At 37.6% G+C, this 19,409-nt stretch overlaps 1 protein-coding gene across 2 annotated transcripts in view; it reads right to left on the bottom strand.

Annotated features, from left to right (window-relative positions):
- Window positions 1-16,135, bottom strand: part of LOC18448066 (putative GPI-anchored protein At1g61900) — a 55,450-nt gene extending 39,315 nt beyond the window's left edge. Inside the window, exons 1-3 of one of the 2 annotated variants that reach the window (XM_011630169.3) lie at window positions 15,837-16,135; window positions 12,499-12,684; window positions 11,813-12,418 (exon numbers count right to left, since the gene is read on the bottom strand). In XM_011630169.3, coding sequence (XP_011628471.1) covers window positions 11,813-12,418; window positions 12,499-12,684; window positions 15,837-16,023 — 979 coding nt within the window. In that variant the 5' untranslated portion in view covers window positions 16,024-16,135. Of the gene's footprint in view, window positions 1-11,812; window positions 12,419-12,498; window positions 12,685-13,850; window positions 13,973-15,836 lie in introns of those variants that run through there. The other variant, XM_088858071.1, reaches the window with a different exon arrangement.
- Window positions 16,136-19,409: the final 3,274 nt, after the last annotated feature.

The raw sequence follows: 19,409 nt of genomic DNA, 5'->3' as shown, positions 1-19,409 counted from the left end.
TGAGAGACGTGATGGAATTAGGTGAGAGTGAGACTAACCTTTAATGATGAACAAGAGATTTCCTCAATCGCACTGAATTTGCTCTCTATCTGCTATGCTATACGGATTGCATCACGGAGAAGGCTCTGATACCATAAAGAATTTTAGAGAGAGAAAGGAACTTCTGAAAATAAAATTTTGCCCCACACAATTCTTGTGGTGATTCTTTTATTGTATATATAATGATAACACAATGGTGTAATATACACTTTTCTGTCTTGTTACCTACAATATACACTTTCCTATCTTGTTACATTCTTCTCTCAAAAGGAAAGAGCAATATTACTGCTATGGCCTTTCCAAAAACTGGAGATTTGGAATTTTGTTTCTCTTAGTGAGGTCTCATATTGATTGAATTGTGGACCTAAAAATCGCAAAATTTGGTGAGGCGGAAGTTATATTCCAAAGACATCAGAACGAGATTAAAGAAATGTGGAATCGCGATTCCTAACTTCCAAGAATTAAGATATGTGGCAATTCCTTCACGGAAACACGAAATCATGATTCCGAACTGGAATCGCTAAAAGAAGTGGCTATGTGCAACTTAAGGCAGTAAAATAAGAAAACTTTTCTTTATTCTATTATTAATGTATCAGAATTCCACTTACAAGTGCCACAAAACATTGTAGTAAACAAGAAATAAAACCCTAATACAACCTGGGATCTTTCCTTTTACTACCATATAGAAGATACACAATCTAGGATTAAAAAATAAGCTTTAACTATAAATTTTATTGCAAATATGATTCTAAGAAATTCAAATAAACAAGCAAAGAATGACTGAAAAATGAAACCAAAAAGCAAAGAAGACTTACTTGAATTTGGACACCCCTTTAAGACTTAGTACACCCCACACCCGATTTCCTGACCAATGGCACACTCTGATCCTATTGGCCCTGCAAAATTTTCTCAATCGGGAAGCCTCCTTAGGCAATACTTTTTGAGATCTAGGGTTTTGAAAGAATAAACATGGTTAGGGTTTCTAGACCCCTTTTTAGACCACTCTAGAGCATATGCCTTGAAATGCAGCTCTCTTAGTATTACTGTAGGCCGGGCATGCCCCTCTCTGTAATCTTTTGGGTGGTGTGCTAACCTTAGAAACCTAGGGCAGTGCGTGCGACCCTTTGGTGACTAGAGAGGACAGTGAGAGATAGAGAGTAGGCCATCGAGGAGAGAGAAAGAAGAGAGAAAGGGACTAAGAATATTGTGGCGAATGAGAATGAGAGGGTTCCCCTCTTTATACAGGCCTCAAGGGCCCTAGGTATGTCTATCCAGTTTGTGACTCATCATGACCAATAGGATTTCAGGAAATATGTGAGGTGGAAGAGGATTAATCTAAACCATCCATCTCATAAATCATCTATCATGATTTAGGGAGGACCTAGGAACCTTATTTCCTGAATCTTTGATCTACTTCTAGTCAACTTAGAATAAGACTAATCAAAATCTAGTCTTCTAAAACTCCCATATCTCTAACAAGATTGTAAAACTCCCATATCTCTAACAAGATTGTAGGAATGCAAACGATAAAAGATTTTTACTTAACTCCCACAAAATAAGGACATAATCCTTTCAAAATATTATATTAGACCTCCAACATGAATAAAACAATTTCTTGTGTTTTCTTATTAAAACAAAAGAAAAATAAGGACATAATCCCATGTACATATCGTATGATGCTAATGATGAGGATTTAGGCCTTTGTCCTCTCAGGTCATCCATCACATATAGGGGTCAAATCCATGTCTCCTGGCCAACTGTCATGGACACAACTCCGACGTCATCAAGGGACAACCCCACATCGAAAACCCTTGTCGGTTGTGCTCACGCAATGCCTAGGACTACAAGTTTTTAGACATCACCTTCAGCCATAGCCTGTTAAAACTCAAGTAAGTCTAGGCATTAGAATTGTCTCAGTCCAATGTGGACCACACTCCTACTGAAGCCAATATTTAATTTCAATACATGCTCTCCTAAGGCTTTTAAAAGGCCACATAACACCAACATCTCCCACTTAGCCTTTGAAGGCCTTAAAATCTCTCCTCCGCACTTTCCTCAGCCCCCACTTACAATCTCTCTCAAGGATTTCTCACTTATTCTCTATTACGTTTATTACATATACTGGCGAGCTCTTTCGTCATCAATCCTTTCTCTAAGGATTCATGGATGTAACCTCTGTGGGAATTCTGAAACCTCTTTCTCTTTGCTGCTCAGGTCACATCCCAAACGTGGTCATAGTCCATCTTTCTATGCCTCGTCGTGAATCATGGACTCGTTGTTGCAGAAGATCATCACGTACCCTCATCGCATGAGGTCGTATCTTCAGCTGCTCAAGGGAGTTATTCAATCAAGTTGTTCCCTTTTGTAGCCATACAATCAGTGCCACATATCCGGGTTTCATGGTGGACAACATTATATTATGATGTTCGAGCTGGTCCACCAAGTACAACCAGGTAATGTTAACTTATCTAGATCTTTCTTCATATAATACTTGTGTATCTGATATCCAAGCAACTAAAACAATCGTGGGACTATAGCAGCTCCCACTCAAACATAATATACATAATGTGTACTTTCTCAACATGCTCATGCCTATGTCATGAAATAATACAGCAAATCTCATGCCAAAAGTAACTCAATGCCTGTTGGTTTCGCAATATGCAAAACCCTTTCTGAACCACAAAGGTTCAACCACAATAATCTCTTGGTTGTAAATCCATACAAACCAAGTTATCTTATCCACACAACATGTGTCAAGGAGGCTAACAAGATGGTCATTCTATGACATTCCATATGGTTCATGGTCTTTGGTAATCGATGATTCTAAAGAATTGTCTATCAGGTCACCTAATTAGCATTTACAAACATTAGTCCAGACAAATGAGTATTTAAAAACCAGTGCATAGATAAATGACACTTCCTCCCATGTTTATAAAATATATATAAGACTCAATGTTTTTCATTTTTACCAAAAACTCTTGACTTGGTATAAAATAGGATGGTGGTTTAGTATGATTTTTCAAAAGGACTGAGTGGACCTTGCAAGAATATTGGGTTTTCTCATAGCCGTATCCATAAACCTAGGTTTTCAATATAAATGGTCCAATCTAATATTCAAAAAACCATGCTTAGTCTTTGAAAATCATTTTACCACATACACCTTTAATTATTTACCAAGTCATGTTATAATCATAAAACAAATCATAAAAACCATCTATGACTATATCCAAAACCAAAGCATGGCTAAAAGATAGTTATTAATCCTTGACAAATATTCAAAACACACACATTTTCTTGGCAAATTTGGAGACCTTAACATGAGATCCTCATCACATACAACACACATATCAATGGACATTATCGGGAGGTTGGTCACCAAAACTGGGTTCCATCAGAACATACAAAAGGATACAACATTAGCACCTACAAGAGAATGTCCTTACTCTCCATATATATGCAAAAAACCAGCCAAGATGAAATTAAAGAAGAATAAAAGATAATTTATACAAAAAAAATATTTTGAATCATCTTTTCCTATATGACTTTGCCATCCAATGTAGGATAGATTTCATATCTCATAATTACATAGCGTATATTATCGGGGCCCTATTTGATCCTGGATTTTCTTGCTGACGAAATTTTGTAGTCTTGGGAGAGCACATAGCTGATGGAATATAATTTGGTCATCGAAGTGTTTATCTCTCCCGTCTTTGGATGCTCCTTTTCTTATACCATGAAGAAACACTATTCTCCATCCCATCATTCCAAAGATCACAATTTTGATTCTCCCACTGATCTTTAGAGTTTCTAAATCGCCACCAAATCTCTCTACATATTCTTTCATTACGAAGAAAAACCAATATGCTTTTACAAGCATTGTGGTTCTATTTTCTGCAGTTCCCAGATGGTGCATCCTTCACATAGAGTGTCATATCTCCCCGATATTGCATTACCTCTCTCTGAAGTTTTATTATTGTAAATTATACTCATGACATACTATAAAACTTTGAATGAGCCTAAAAAGGCTTCCCTTACGAGGAGTACAAATATGTTCCTTAACACACATCACATCCTTTGATTTACTGCAGAATAGAAGATGAGCATCCCATAATGAAATTATGATCTCTCTCAACTCACAAAGGGTATATCTCTAAAACCTTTTAAGTATGAAAAGAGACTCAAAATTACAAAACAATAATCAGTGCCTTCCCCAAAAACACACCATTTAGAGAGTCTAATAATTAGTGACGTTCACATCATAATACAGGTTTCACAGCAGAAAAACAAGTGGCGCACCTCTCAATAAAATAATTATTTCTCACAATCCTGTTTTGGAATCCCTCATTCAGGAGAAACCGAACCGAAGAGGAGACTTCACTCTTCATTTCTCTATCCGCTGCCTTACATCCAATCTTCTTATCTCCATCAGGGACTGATTCTCTGGTTTGGACTCTCTCTCCGTCTAGAAAGTTCTCAGTAGCCTCCTTCTACAACAAACTTATTCAACCCCCTACTTACCCCTTGAACCCCACCTCTGTCCTATCCAAAGTCTAGTCAGCCATAGCCCCTCCAAAAGTCCCAATGTTCAATTGGATAGCCTGCTGCCAACGGGCTCTCACAGTTGACGAACTTCAAAAAAGAGGCTCTCCACTTCCTAACAGATGCACTATGTGCCTGCAAGAGGAAGAGACGAACCCTCACCTTTTCCTACATTGCAGCCAGGCTTTCAAACTATGGAGCCTTATACTTCAGCAGTTCCATATTCAATTGGTTCTCCCACCCTTCGTTAAGCCTCTCACCTCCTCCTATTCTGGCTATCATTGGCCTAAGGCTAGCAGAACATTGTGGAAGTCAGCAATCGCTGCTACCATATGGGTCATATGGATAGAAAGGAATGAGAGGGTGTTCCAAGGCCACAAAAACGAAGTTCCAATGCTTTTCCATAAGGTTACTTCCCTAGTAACCTTTTGGGCTTCTACCCACATGGACTTTGTGGGGATCCCCTCTAACACGTTCCTCAGTCAGTGGGAGAATATCATGCACCTCCAATCTCACAAGAATCAAAGACCTCACAACTGGCAGGCCCCTCCAGAAAACGCCGTCAAACTCAACTTTGATGGTTGTTCGCTGGGGAACCCAGGGCCTTTAGGGGCAGGAGGGGCATTCCGTGATCACAACAGCAATATCCTCCTCACCTACTCGAAAAATGTGGGACAAGGAGATTCCCAGTTCGCTGAAGCTTTGGCTCTTCTGTTGGGCCTCAAAAGGTTCAACCCCTCATGGGGCCAACTTTTGGTGGTGGAAGGAGACGCCCAAAATATCATCTCTTGGGAAGCAGGCACCTCCCCTCCTCCTTGGTACCTCTCAAGGATTTTTGACGAAATTCACCCAATAGCAGGGATATGAACGCCTTATGGAGGCGTACTTGGCAGACGTCGAACGAGCTCGCTGATCTTCCAGCTAAAGACGGAGCACGGGCAAGTGTGGAAGACCCCGACCGGTCCATCTCCTTTTTTGCTCTGGACCACAGAGGGTTCCCAAGACTATAGTTAGCCTTTCGCTTTTACTTGTACTCAAGTGCTCTTATAAACCCCATTTTTTGCTACACTATAATTTTTTGTAATCTGGTAGGAGACAAGGCCAATTTTTTTGTATAGGGTCTCGGGACCTATTTTTTGACCAAGATACCCGTCTCGTAGATACTCGAGGTCCTCTCTTTCCTCCTTCACTTGTACTCACTCTTACAGCAATACAACGTTAACATTATCAAAAAAATTTATTTCTCATAATCCACAGTTTTTTTTCCTAGAACGTTTTTGTTGAAAATTAGACTCAAAATCAAAAGTCAACATAATGTTGTGAATCCCAAATAATACTTTTCTTCAGGGACATAAATAAGCGACATTCACATCACAAAATACATCATACTGTGGAATTCCAAAATGAACACTATCTAGTAAAATTGCATTTTTCTCTCTATCCTCATGGAGATTCCCTTTCAAACCTTTTTGGTTTACAAGTAAACACAAAATGGCAACAAATATCTTTCTGCATGCCTCATATCACTCTATTAAGTAGGCATGACAAATATTTACATTTCAATGAAGCACATCAAACTGCCGAAATTTAGGATGATCCCTCTCCAATAAAAATTTTTATTCTTTATTTCCAGTGGATATTTCTCTCTCAAATAATTTTTGTAAGAAACTAGACTAAAAAATGACATCTTAACAACTCAGTGTGGGCCCCAAAACATTCTTTTAAGAATGAAAATAAAACCATGACATTCATGTATAGGGAAAGTATTAGGGTTTTGAAACTTAATTTTTACCTAATGATCTTGGAGACCTTTGGGGTGAAAAGATATCATTCATTCATTCCTTAGATCAGCCATCATGATTAAAGGAATAAGGAGGAACCATTATCCTGCAGTTTCCATAACTCCATTCCAATCAAATATTATGAAGAGAAAGTATTAAATCTATTTCAATTATTTTCTTACACTTTTGTTTTTAAATACAATCAAAATCTCTACAGAAAACACTTTCCTAAAATTCTCAAATCAACCCATGGTTTAATTGTCATAATTAAAAAATAGGAAAGTATATAGGAGATGGGGTGGCCATGTGGGCCCAGTGAACCCTAATGGGCCCCCAATACCTTAAAAATTTATATTCACCACCGTTAGCATTGTGTTTCCGTCCAAAAAAAAGAGATGCATTAAAAAAACGGTTGATAGCTAGGGTTAAGAATCAGACAGGGGCGGACCTTTCAAAAAACAAAAGGTGTGTTTGACACATCTAGTATTTGGGAGGGGAAGGGGACTCTCCCATAAATTATAGAAGACCGCTCTTCTATCATTTTTTTATGAAAGATAGGTCTTACAAAAATGAACCCATTTTAACACTAAAAAAAGGTTGTATGGAAGGTCGTCTTTCTACTTTACAGCTTCCACACTGTAATATCAAACATTGAAATGGGACATTTAACTCCACCTCTAGAAACTTTCACTTATCAAACACGTCCAAAAGAATTGGGATTATGTCCTTTTGAGTAATAACAACAAAATTTTGGACAATTTCGTTATAATGGATCTTAAATGCGATCCATACGTAAATTTTGTTTTTTTAATATGGTGTGGGAATTCTGGGAGCATGGGATATGGTGTGGGAATTATGAGAGCGTTGAATAATAGACAAAAACATCAATTTTTTAAAATATTTAGAGAGAAATATTGGCTTCCTCCTTTAGAGATATGCTCCAAAATATTTCACATTCTCAATTTAAGTCATCTATTGAATCAATTCCCCTACTTAAACAACATAGCATTACTGATTTTGCACATATTGAATCCCATTCTTAATCAATTCCCAGAACCCAAAGCCAAATCACCAGTAACCTTAATTTCCAATGCAATATCGCACAGTTATCACTCGCATAGAGGAGGCTTCTTGAACAACAAGGCTGATGGTGTTGGAGTTTGTGGCCTTTAAAGGACTTGAGAGAATGTAAAAATAAATATTTTATGGTGGATGTTCACACTCCAATGGGAGTGATGGTTAACTAACTGAGGTTGAGGGGTTTATGACCCAAGGTTTGTCCAAAACCCTTACTCATAGGCATAAGCACTACCGTTGAGGGTTTCAGTGGGTCATCCCTTGTTGAGATCGGAGAGATTCCCAAGGATGATGAAGAGAGCCAGGAAGCCACATGGATTTCTATTTGTATTTGCAAGCCAATGAGTAGAAGGGTAAATCCTCAACAACCATCGCACGGCTGTACACATGAAAGTCGGATTTTGCGAAGCAGGCCTATAGAGAGGGGACCTTATGCATGTGCATAAGAGTGTATCCCCTTACACTATAATGATATATGTGTGCGTGAAACCTTATGGACATGACTTGCTCTTGGGGGAAAAGGCAATCCACACACTAGGTTCATAGTTCCACCATTATTGGCCAACTTCGATGGACCAATCATGAGCCCCTGTGATTGACTGTGGATCATGGGTTTTGTTAGGTTGGTTTGAGAAGATGGTTGTGGATCATGAATTCTAACATAGGTGAAGTACTTTACAGATGTCACTTATTCCTTACCCATTGGTCCAAACTGCCTCTAGTTTTGGATTACTTTCATTTCATCATCATTTAGCCTTTTCCCAATTAATTGGGGTCGGCTACATGAATCATGGTTCTCCATTCTGCTCTATTAAAGGTTATATCCTCAGTGAGGCTATAAGTCCCCATATATTTTCGGACTACTTCTAAGCATATCCTTTTGGGCCTACCCCTAGCCTTTTCCAGTCCTTTCACTTGAACTAATTCGCACCGCCTAACAGAGCTGTACTTGGTCAGAGCCACACATGGCCAGCCCATTTAAGTTTACTCTCTCATTTTATCAACTACTGGTGCCACGCCTAAATTCTCTCAAATAGATTCATTGTGAATTCTATCCCTTCTTGTCATGTCACTCATCCATCTCAACATCTCATCTCCGCTATACTCATTCTATGGGTATATTGTTTTTTATCCGCCCAACATTCGTCCCCATAGAGCAAAGTTGGTCTCACCGTTGTCCTATAGAACTTACCCTTCGGCCTCATTGGTATGCGATGATAACATAAAATTCCAATTGCACATCTCCACTTCGCCCACCCAGCTCTAATCATGTGCACGACATCTTCATCAATCTCTCTATTTTCCTAGATTATCGACCCAAGATATCAAAAGTGTGGTCTTTTTTGTACTTCTTGGTTGTCAATCTTAACTACTTCTTCGTCTCTACTTCTATTATTACTAAATTTGCACTCCATATACTCTATCTTAGTCCGACTAATTTTAAAACCTTTGGGTTCTAGTGCATCCCTCCAAAGTTCTAACTTTGTGTTGACGCCATTTCGGGGTCTAGTTTTGCATTACCTATATTTTATAATTTTTGAAATATCAAATATATTGTTTTCCAACCTTATTTATGATTATGTGATCTTTAAATAATTTTTAAAATTTTAGTAAATTTATTTTATGCACAAAAACTCGTAAAAAGGTAATTCTAATATTTCTAAACTTATGAGGACTTTGTGGGACCCACTTGGGGGTGCACGAGCCCAGCCCCAAACGTTGCAGGATCCACATGGGGGTGGATGTGGGCCTCACTATCCCACACGTTTGACCCTTATGAGAGGGATGTCCCATATCCTTTTATGTCTCATTAAGAATTATTTTCTTAAAGAAAATCTTTAATATAAGATTTAGTTGCTAATGAGAATATTTCGACTCTGAATTGATATCTTCCTCTTGACTTTAGATTTCTATTTGGTTTGAAATTCACATTGTAATTGAATTCAGTTTATGAATAAAGTTTTATTTTAGAGTTAAGATCCATAGCTTGTAATAGGCTATATTTTCTGCTTCCACTGTGCAATTTTGGCATTGTAAGTAGAATTTCCCGGTTGTTAATAAAGAAAAAAGAGAAAAACTTTTAATTTACACCCCGAAATCCTACATAGCCACCACATTAAGGAGGGACTTCTATAAACTAAGTTTCTTTTTATGGAAATCGATTCTCTTGTTCAGATTAGGAAAGCCTAACCTTAAATTCTTGAGCACTCATACAAGCCTCAGTCTAACATGGATCGAGTTTCTTTAAGGAGTTGCAAAAGGCATCACTGAGGATGTGGCCCTTGATATAGTGGAATGGCATAACAGAATTCGTGTCAGCAACCCCAAAGAGTTGGGATAATGCTCAGATGATGTTGATGATGATGAGGATAATGTGGTAAAGGGCTTCCTTTTCATGAGACATTATGCAAAGCATTTCACAATCTCTCTTTATGCCGATTATTGCATCAATTCCCCTACTAAGAAACAATGACAGACAAAACATCCTACTCATTGCAGGAAACAATTCCTAATTAATTCCTAAATCCTAACCTAATTTCCATGACCCTATTTTCATGTGCATAACAGCATGCTTGTCTCTGCCATGGTCAAGGCTTCTTGAATAAGTTGGAAAGGCTCCACTCTGTTACATCGGGTTCAAGAGGGTTCTTTGCAGTGAGCACCTCTTTTAGGGTGCGTTTGACTGGAGGAACTTTAGGGAAGCAGAAGATCCCCGTTCTGCCAGCTGTGCATCCTGCATTGCTATGGGGGAGTGGAAGCATAACTTGGAAGAGCAGCCTTTCATGCTGCTGTAAAAACAGCATCATTTTAGGAAGCTGCCCCTTCCATGCTAAATGATGGAAGAGGTGGATTCCACCTTGGTGGAAGAACACGCCCTTATGGAAGTAGATTCTTGATTGGGTTTGGAAACCATAACCCTAATTCTTAAAGTGTGCCTACCAACCATGTTGGAGCGTGGAGTTTTAGGAAGCATTCTCTTGTTGCTCATGGGCTTCCTTTTGGTGAGATATGTTAAACATTTATCTCTATACAAGTCAACTTTTGGAATAGTTATTAAGCAGTGCAAAATGCATTCTCATTATGCAGAAACCCACTCATAAGCATCTCCGAGTAACCTTACCTTAAATTCCATTATTGTAGTTTCTAGTATGCATGCTTGTCTCTACCATGGCCAAAGGCTTCTTAAGCAAGTTGCAGAAAAACCACTCTATAGCCATGGTTTTAAGAGACTTATGTCCACTATGCATTTTTTTATAAAACCAGGTTCTTGGACGTCTTTCAAAACTCTAACCCAGCTTATCATAGTGTGTGCAGGCTTTTGTCCACCATGAAGGAGCTGCATAAGATATTCTTCTGTTGTGCATAGGGTTACATTTAGTACCTGTTGTAGGACATTTCACAGTAAAGCCATTGCAAAAAGGTATTCATCAAATAAAAATTCATTGCCCTCCCAATTAAGAAAGATCCTTGTTTGAACTATCTTGCTTCCTTACAATTAACTTTTACCAAAGACAGAGCAAAACAAAATATCACATGCACCTATTTAAACTAATTTTGTAAGTGGTGTCAGTGACAAACAACTAGTTATACTGTTCCATTGGTCACTGTTCTAGAGGTCATAGATTCACACAAATTTTGATGGTGATTTTGTCAGATATGGTATTCTATTGATCAGTACCATCCATCAAGAAGAAGTGGACTACTAGTTCAAACTACAAATAAGCTCTTACAACTTAACACAGGGGGGATGATGAGAACAGCAGGGGGTGGTGAGGCGATAGGGATGTTACTACCCATGGATTGTCATTCAGGTAATGTCATTGTAGTTCTCACACACTCTTCTTTTCTTTTCTTGTAATGAGATGAATTAACTTCTGAACCAATCAAAAAGAAAAGGTTTCAAACAAGCAAAGTCAAATAAACTTCAATACTGAAGATGGAAAGAGAAGAAAATAGGACCAATCACAAAAGGTTGCCAATACTCTTGATAGACAGAATTTCACCTCAAACGTACCTTTAAAATGCTGAATAACGTAGATACACACATTGTAACATGTAAGAGATGACTACAGCAATGAACTATAAGTAAACTAAAGAAAGTCACCATGGTATAAAATTTCTTGAAGGTCAAATTTTCACCAAATACCAGCCCTAAGAGAATAAAATATAACTCAATTAATTTATTAAAAGTAAGAACAAAAAACAAATTTATCCATATTGCTAGACATTCTTTGGAAAGTAGTAAACTATTAACAATATGTGGATTCAAGGGGATCTGAATATCAAACCGATCACACCAAAGAAACTCATTGCAGTGCACGGTTAGCATTAGATTTTATAAAGAAGTAGAGAAGATGCAAGCTCTTTATACAAACCTTTATTCACATTACAGTTGGACAATGCTCTAAGAACTTTGGTAGCAACACTTGGCTCAAGATTGCTTGCCAGCCATCTAAGAACAATGTTTCTGCAACCATCAATAGTGGAAGAGTGTTGAGGGGCTATGCGTGCCTTATTTAAACTAAAAGATTGAGCATCATTCAACGCAATTTTTGTGGCAGCCTCATTTATAGCATTCTGACAAACTTGGGTGCAACATTCCTTCACTGAATCAACCCTCTTGCAAGCAGCCAAGAGCTTAGACAAATCCACCAAACTCTCAAACTCATTCACATCCTTCACAGGACAGGAGCCTTCTGTGAGATTTGAAGGATGAATCGAGCATATATTTTGGAGATCTTCATTTGCTCCCTGACTTGCTAAGAATTGTTGAACATCAGACAAGCAGTAATTTGCATGTTTCAAGTCCAAAGCAAGCATGCCTGTGTCTCTACTATAATAACCAATGAGAACATGAAGGGTGGCCTGATATTGAGGGCAACATATAACGTTGGCAAGAAATGGTGCAAAGAAAGCCCAACAATCGATTGCAGTCATACTAATTATACTTGCTCCACCAGTGAAATTCAATGGACAGAGGCCTGCATGAAAGAATTAAGTAAGTTCAACTCTTTGCGCAGTTACTAGCGGATGCTCTTTTCCAAAGTAACAATATTCTCACCTGATAGTACTGGCACGCTGTTGTTTGTATATGGGGTCAATGGTGATGGTGCTAACAGTGGGATGAGAGGGTGAGGGGCGCTGTTTGGGGATCCAACTGAATCTAATGGCATCATTGTCTCTTGGTCATAATTTTCGATATCATCAGCAATTTTTAATGGTTTGGTATGGGTTAAATGTGAGAAACCTGCACATCAAAAGTGTGAGGCGTGTTAAATGTAATCTGAGGATAAAATTCGAGCCTCTAAAGTTGTTAACGTCCAAAACAGGTTAGGGTGCTATGGTCGAATTGCAAAATTTATCTATAAATCAGGAAGCATAAGATGAATTTGAGTCTAGGGGAGTATAGAATAATACGATGAACCATGGAAAACACCAGAGGTCACACTCTCCTTCCATTAACATCCGTTGTCTCATTGTGCACTGACACCAATGGACTGTGGGTATTCCATGACCCATTGGATTACACTGTACTTTCCTTCAAGTTATCCAGAACAGCTCAATCAAATAATTGCATTCTCAATTACAGAGGTCAACTTAAATTCTGTCATAAACCGACGTAATAAAAGAACATTCTAAACAAGGCCTTATACATCAATGACAGAACTTGAGTGAAATCAAATGGACAAGTGAAGTCCTTTCCCTTAGCACAAACAGAAGCCACACAGTCAATCACAACTCACAAAGCCCACTGAGAATAAGAAAGATCACAACTCACAAATAATCCTCGCCAACAACTTTATTGAACTCTCCTAAGCTAGTAGAATGAAAACAACGAAGAGTTAGGAAAAAGCTAGATTTAGGGTCAATGAATAATTGTTTCTTTCCCAAAATTAGATTGCCCAACAACCCCAACCTGAATCACTAACTAACTGGCATGAACGTACAAACCATAAATCATGGGAAACAATGTCCCCCAATTGGGTTTCAAAATAACTACAATCAGAATCCATAAATACTTGAGTTAAAATTGCATGTACAATGACTCGCAGATTTAGGCATCTATGAACAACAGTACTTGATTTCCAGGAATCAATATTCCAAATTAGTTCAGATCAAGATTCTGTGGAGGTCAAAGCAAGATTCAACGTTGATTTAATCGCAGTTCCCTATATCTATGAACTGAGGTACTTGATGTTGTGGATTATGGATTCAAAACCAAAACGAATCAAGATTCATTACATGTGGAATAGAAAATCAAGAGATGCAAAATCAAGATTCAATAAATGTTGGAATCGAGATTTGAAAAAGTTGGGACCGAGATTCCATAAATAATGGCATCGAGATTCCGAAAAGGTTTGAAACGCGATTCCTAAATTAAGGAATCGAGATTCTTGGGTTCAGTGAAGATACCTCGTCGGAATTGGCAAATCGGGGTTCCGAACCAGAATCACGACCTCAGTAGAGAGATTCCGGTAACTATGATCAAGATTATCACATCAGCCCATTTCTTTTGAACATAGAGTATTAAAGCCCTAATTTCAAGTAAAGAGTATATGTGTGAAAATGTCAAACATGGCGCATGTATATAAACAAAGCAGGCATCTGCAAAGCTATGTAGAAGTTTCTAATATGTATTCTTTTGAAATGTTGAGTTTCCAATACATATTGGGACGAGTTTATAGTATTAGTGGTGTCAGCTTCTAGTTTATCACTTTATTGGTATTTTATTGGTATGTTTTTCTAGCTAGTTGATACAAATTTCTGAGAGACGTCCCTGAAATGATCTATTACCGTACAAGGTATTGCTATACCAGAAACATGAAACTCATACTAAAGAGAATGTCATTCACAAAGTTCAAGTTGATTTTGAACTGCTTAGAGCAATCTTAGGCATATCGAGTTAATGACAAGAGATCATTTGCATTTTGAAATAGAAGTTTGGAAGATCTCCCAAAGTATTTGTTAATGGATGCTTTAGAAAACCCCGCTTGGCTGTTCACACTTCTGCAACAGTAAACTAACCACAAGGGCAGCATAATTTTAGCTCAATCTTAGGTTCATCTAGCTTAAGGCTCATCCCACCCATTACACATATTTCAACTCTTGTACTTAAGAACTCGTAAGTGTAATCAAGGGGAATGTCCTCGGCTACATTTACTATATTTCTTCTGAGTCATTATTTTTTTTAACCTATCAAAGAACACATATAGACTCTTACAGAGAAACTCAAACAACTTTGTCAGAGTAGCTAAACCGATCCCAATGAACACAAAACCCAAGTCTTGGTCATCATAACCCTAATAACAAGTTGATGTTTAAACCTAATAACTAGTTGCTATTTGTGGTATGGGGGGAGAGGGAGATTGGGGGGGTGGAATAATTGACAGTTAATAGTACTTTTCTATTAAAACCTCAAAATACAAAGTGAACAAGCATAGATAGATTGTGGATGGCTCATATTCTTAGAGAAAACAAAGCTGAATACATAGCATCGTTATTAGTTAGACACTTTCTTCACCAAATATACTTGAAACAAATATAGTATAGGAGTTGATTCAGAAATTCATCCATAACTTTTCTTTATTGAATACATTCCTTTTGGATATTAATATCGATGAAGTAATAGACAAAGTATATTTTCGGAAGCGCCCTGCTTTTTACAAACAATCAAATCTAAGGTTCGATGTTCCCTATTTGTACAAGTAAGACTCACAATTAGTACTAGTTCTAATGAAGTGACAAATGAAAGATGAAGAAGCAGAAGCAACCAAAAAAAAAATCATTGTTTCTATTTACATTAACCCAAAAAACATTCTTCCAAAATGTGTATGATCCGGATCATTCATAATTTCAATAGTATATACAATTAAAGGTTGAAGGCATCCACCATAGCATCTAGATCCTATTCCCCAAAAGGAAACAATGGAGATGGGTTAGAACAAACAATATGTGACAGCTACAAAAGAAACACAGTGCAAATACATAAACACTTCATCAGGAGATAGAACAAGCAGCAGGAGCGATCCCACAGTAACCCACCTTAGTCAGATTCAAAAACAAGAGAGAGAGAGTGAGAAGAGAGAGAAAGACAACTACAGAGAGTGCGTTAACAAAACCAGTAAGACAAACTGCAACGAACCAATAGCAAACTCTAAGACCCAACTTCAATAAATGAAACCCCACATACCAAAACAGGAAAAAAAAACCTACCAAATATGAACAAATCCACTGTATCAAATGGAAATAAACAAACAAACACGAACAAATGCAGTGTACAGTTCAACAAACAACCCACAAAAGGAAAGATCACAATTTTCACAAAAAACCCACCACCCAAAACAACTCACTAAAACTTGCATAAGAGAACAAGGAGAAAGCAAAATGGCAAGTACTCACATGATACTAAAACCAGTGCAAGTAGGAACTTGCAATTGAAAAGCAACCCTCCTCTCATATTGGCCTTGCCAGTGGGCAATGGAGGAGAAGAGAGAGAAAGTGTGATATTTGCCCTGAACCTAATATGGGAAATGAAGCAGTGTGGTAGAGAGAGAAAGTTAGGAGATAGAGATGACAGAGAAGCCATGAATTGAATTGAATGCTTGGGGTCGTGGGGCCACAACAGCAGAGTAGCAAATAGTTAGCTGGCTTCAGGACCCATTTTTAATTTGTCGAATATAATTGTAATCTGAGCTCACATCACCATTAAGAAGACAACCTTCAAAACGAAATACAAGGAAAAAGCTCAGTGTGAATGGTGAAGTGTTATTAATGTTTCTCACATGGTGAATAGTTGGCGTGAAATGAGGAGGATACATGTTTCGTTTGGCTCGCTCGTAAACACAGGTGGATTCCCTCCGTTAAATTAACGCTGACCTACGGGTGGTAACGGATAGGGTCGGGTCTGGGCCTCCCCTGGACTCAAAAAGTGGTATAGGATCGGACCCAACTTCAAAATTAAAATACTTTTATATTTAAATAGAAAAAATCTTTAAAATATTATAGGATGAAAGTGAATGGTGTTTCGCCCGACAATAGCTCTCAGCACTATGAGAGCCATTGTGGTTTTGCCTGAAACGGTTCTCGTAAAGCAATTGTGGTTTCTTATGTTTTTCATGTGAAAATTCGACAACATGACCGCAACGGATATAGCATGTCCGGTGCGATCAATTTATTTCAAACGCACCAAGCCTATGGGTAAAAATGATAGTATTTTCGCCCATAGGCATTTAGATAGGGAGGAAGCTTTTTTGGTGATGCCTATGGTTGTTGTCATGTTAGAAGGTATGAGGGTTAGAGTTAAGGAGTCACCAGAGGATATCATTGATGCAATGCAAGCTTTACAGAGTCCGAAAAGGCCACAGCAAAAGAAGAAGGAAGTAGGGAAATATTCAATGTCTGATAGTGGTCCTTTGGATAAATCAGTCAGCTAAAGCACCCGGTCTACTGGGAGAGGGAAGAAAAGTAAAATGGAGTCCTCTGATAGTGGTCCTTTGGAAAAATCAGTAAGCTAAAGCACCAGGTCTACTGGGAGAGGGAAGAAAAGTAAAATGGAGTCCTCTGATTCGGCTGCATCTGTTAGCAAGTATGCTACCAGGAATAGTACAGCTATCTCCAAATGTTAAAAGGCATTTCTTGGAATACTAAAGATTTAGGCAAATCTTAAAAGGAAACCATAGCTATTTAATATTACAAAAGCAAAAAACCCTTATTTCATTTTGCTTCAGAAAACTAAGATTGCAAACCCTTGTCCTGTTAGATATGTATGGGGGAGTCGTCTTATACAATTTTGTTGTAAAAAATCTGATGGCGTTTCGGGTGGTCTTTGAAATATTTGGGATACCTCTATATGTCATCTTATCTGGTCTTCTATTGATGAATGATGTGTTTCTTGTATGTTTTTGTACATAATTGATGGTTCTCGTTTTTTTATTACAAATGTATATGGACCAAACTTGCCTGCATTTAAACATAGTTTTTGGAATGAGCTTTACTCCATAGGTCGGGATGCAAATATGCCTTGGCTTATTGGAGGTGTTTTTAATGCCATTAGGTGGCTTGATGAGTCTAGCATTGCTCATCGCTTTGACTCCAGTATGAGAGATTTTTCTAGCTTTATTTCAAATTTAGGGTTATTGGATATTCCAGCAGCTGAAGCAAAATATACATGGTCGAATAATTGTGTGTCCAATCTTATTATGACTAGGCTTGATCGTTTTTTAGTCAATGTTGGGTGGTTTGAATTACTTCCAAGGGAAGCTGCAAGGGCTATACCAAAACTTCATTCGGATTATATTCTTTTGATATGGGAAAATAAATCTTGTAAGATGAATGGCAGCTATTTTAAATTTGATATGGCTTGGATTAAAGAAATAGTTGTCAATGAATTGATTAAAGACCCTTGGTCTAGGAATAATACATTGGGTTGGAGTGGATTTATAGCTGTTAGGAAAGTATAAGGGGTGAAAAAAGAGTTGATTGAGAATTGTTGCAATTACAAGGTGAAAATCAGGGAGATTTTAGACAAAATAGCTGAAATTGATGTTATGGAATGGAAAACAAGTCAAATTGAAGAAGAGGACAGAGTTTTGAGATTTCATTTGGATAATGAATTGCATAAATGGATTAATGCAGAGGAGATGTATTGGAAACAAAGATTTTCAGTTAGATAGCTCAAAAAAAGGGATTTGAATACTAGATTATTCTTCCATGCCAATGCTAGTGCAATAAAAAGAATCAATAGTATTCAAAGTCTTAAGATTGATGGGGTTTTTGATGGGGATGAAATATGATTAGAACTTGCAATTATTCAGCACTTTCAAGGGACTTTTACTGCTGGTTATGTACCCGATACAAATTCCAGTTTTGTTCATTGTAGTAGAGTAGAAGAAGTTTGGAGTTTTTGGTTAGAAATACATTTTTTCTGAAATAGAAATTAAGGAAGTTGTCTTTAGCTTGCAAGGGATCGAGCTCCAGGACCCGATGGGTTTCCTTTGAGGTTCTTTCAACATTTTTTAGACCATGTGAAAAGGGCAGTTATTAATATGATGAGTGAATTTCATGAGAGCTGCACGGTTAATGTGAGCTTAAACTCTACTTTTATTGCTTTAATTCCTAAGAATGGAGCAATTGAAACCCTGAGTGACATTCGCCATATTAGTCTATTGACTAGTTTATGCATGATCATTGCAAAATGTTTCGTTGGTAGACTAAAAAAAGTTTTGTCCATGGTAGTTAAGGGGCCTCAGTCAACTTTCACAAAAGGGAGACAAATTACTGATAGTATTTTTTTTGGCCAATAAATTATTAGTTTAAAAGTTGCTGACAATGAGGCAAGTATTATATGTAAAATTGATTTTGAAAATGTTTATGATAAGGTGGAGTGGAAAATTCTATTATAAACAATGAAAGCTATGGGTTTTGATGAGAAATAGCTGAAATAGATTAAGGGGTGTTTGGAATCCACTCACTTCTCTATTTTGATAAATGGAAAACCAAAAGGATTCTTCAAGACTTCGTGTGGTATAAGACAAGGGGATCCCCTATCCCCTTTTTTATTCACTATTATGGCATAGATAGTTTATGTGATGTTGAATTCAGTAGTTGAAATGGGTCTATCGAAAGGTTTTTCAATTAAACATAATGGGACAGCAGTATCGCATTTACAACATGCTGACGATACTCTAATTTTTTGTGAGACTTGGGATTAAGATATTAGAAGATTGAAGAGATTTCTTTAAGTGTTTTGAGGCGATGACTGATCAAAAAGTAAACCTAAAGAAAACTCAAATCATTGGGGTAGCCTGTGAGGAAGAGAGGATAGCTAGCTGTGTCGAAATGGTAGGATGTGGGGTATGTTCTTTCCCAATTAGATTTTTGGGTCTTTCCCTTTCTGCTAATGGGAGACCAAATGCATTATGGGATCATCTAATCGAAAGTATACAATATGATTTGGATTCTTCGAAATTCAAG

Source organism: Amborella trichopoda, chromosome 2 (genome assembly GCF_054954075.1).
Source record: "Amborella trichopoda isolate Santa Cruz 75 chromosome 2, AtrichopodaSantaCruz75HAP2 v2.0, whole genome shotgun sequence".
NCBI classification, from domain to species: domain Eukaryota; kingdom Viridiplantae; phylum Streptophyta; class Magnoliopsida; order Amborellales; family Amborellaceae; genus Amborella; species Amborella trichopoda.
This window is presented reverse-complemented; position numbering and strand designations above follow the sequence as displayed.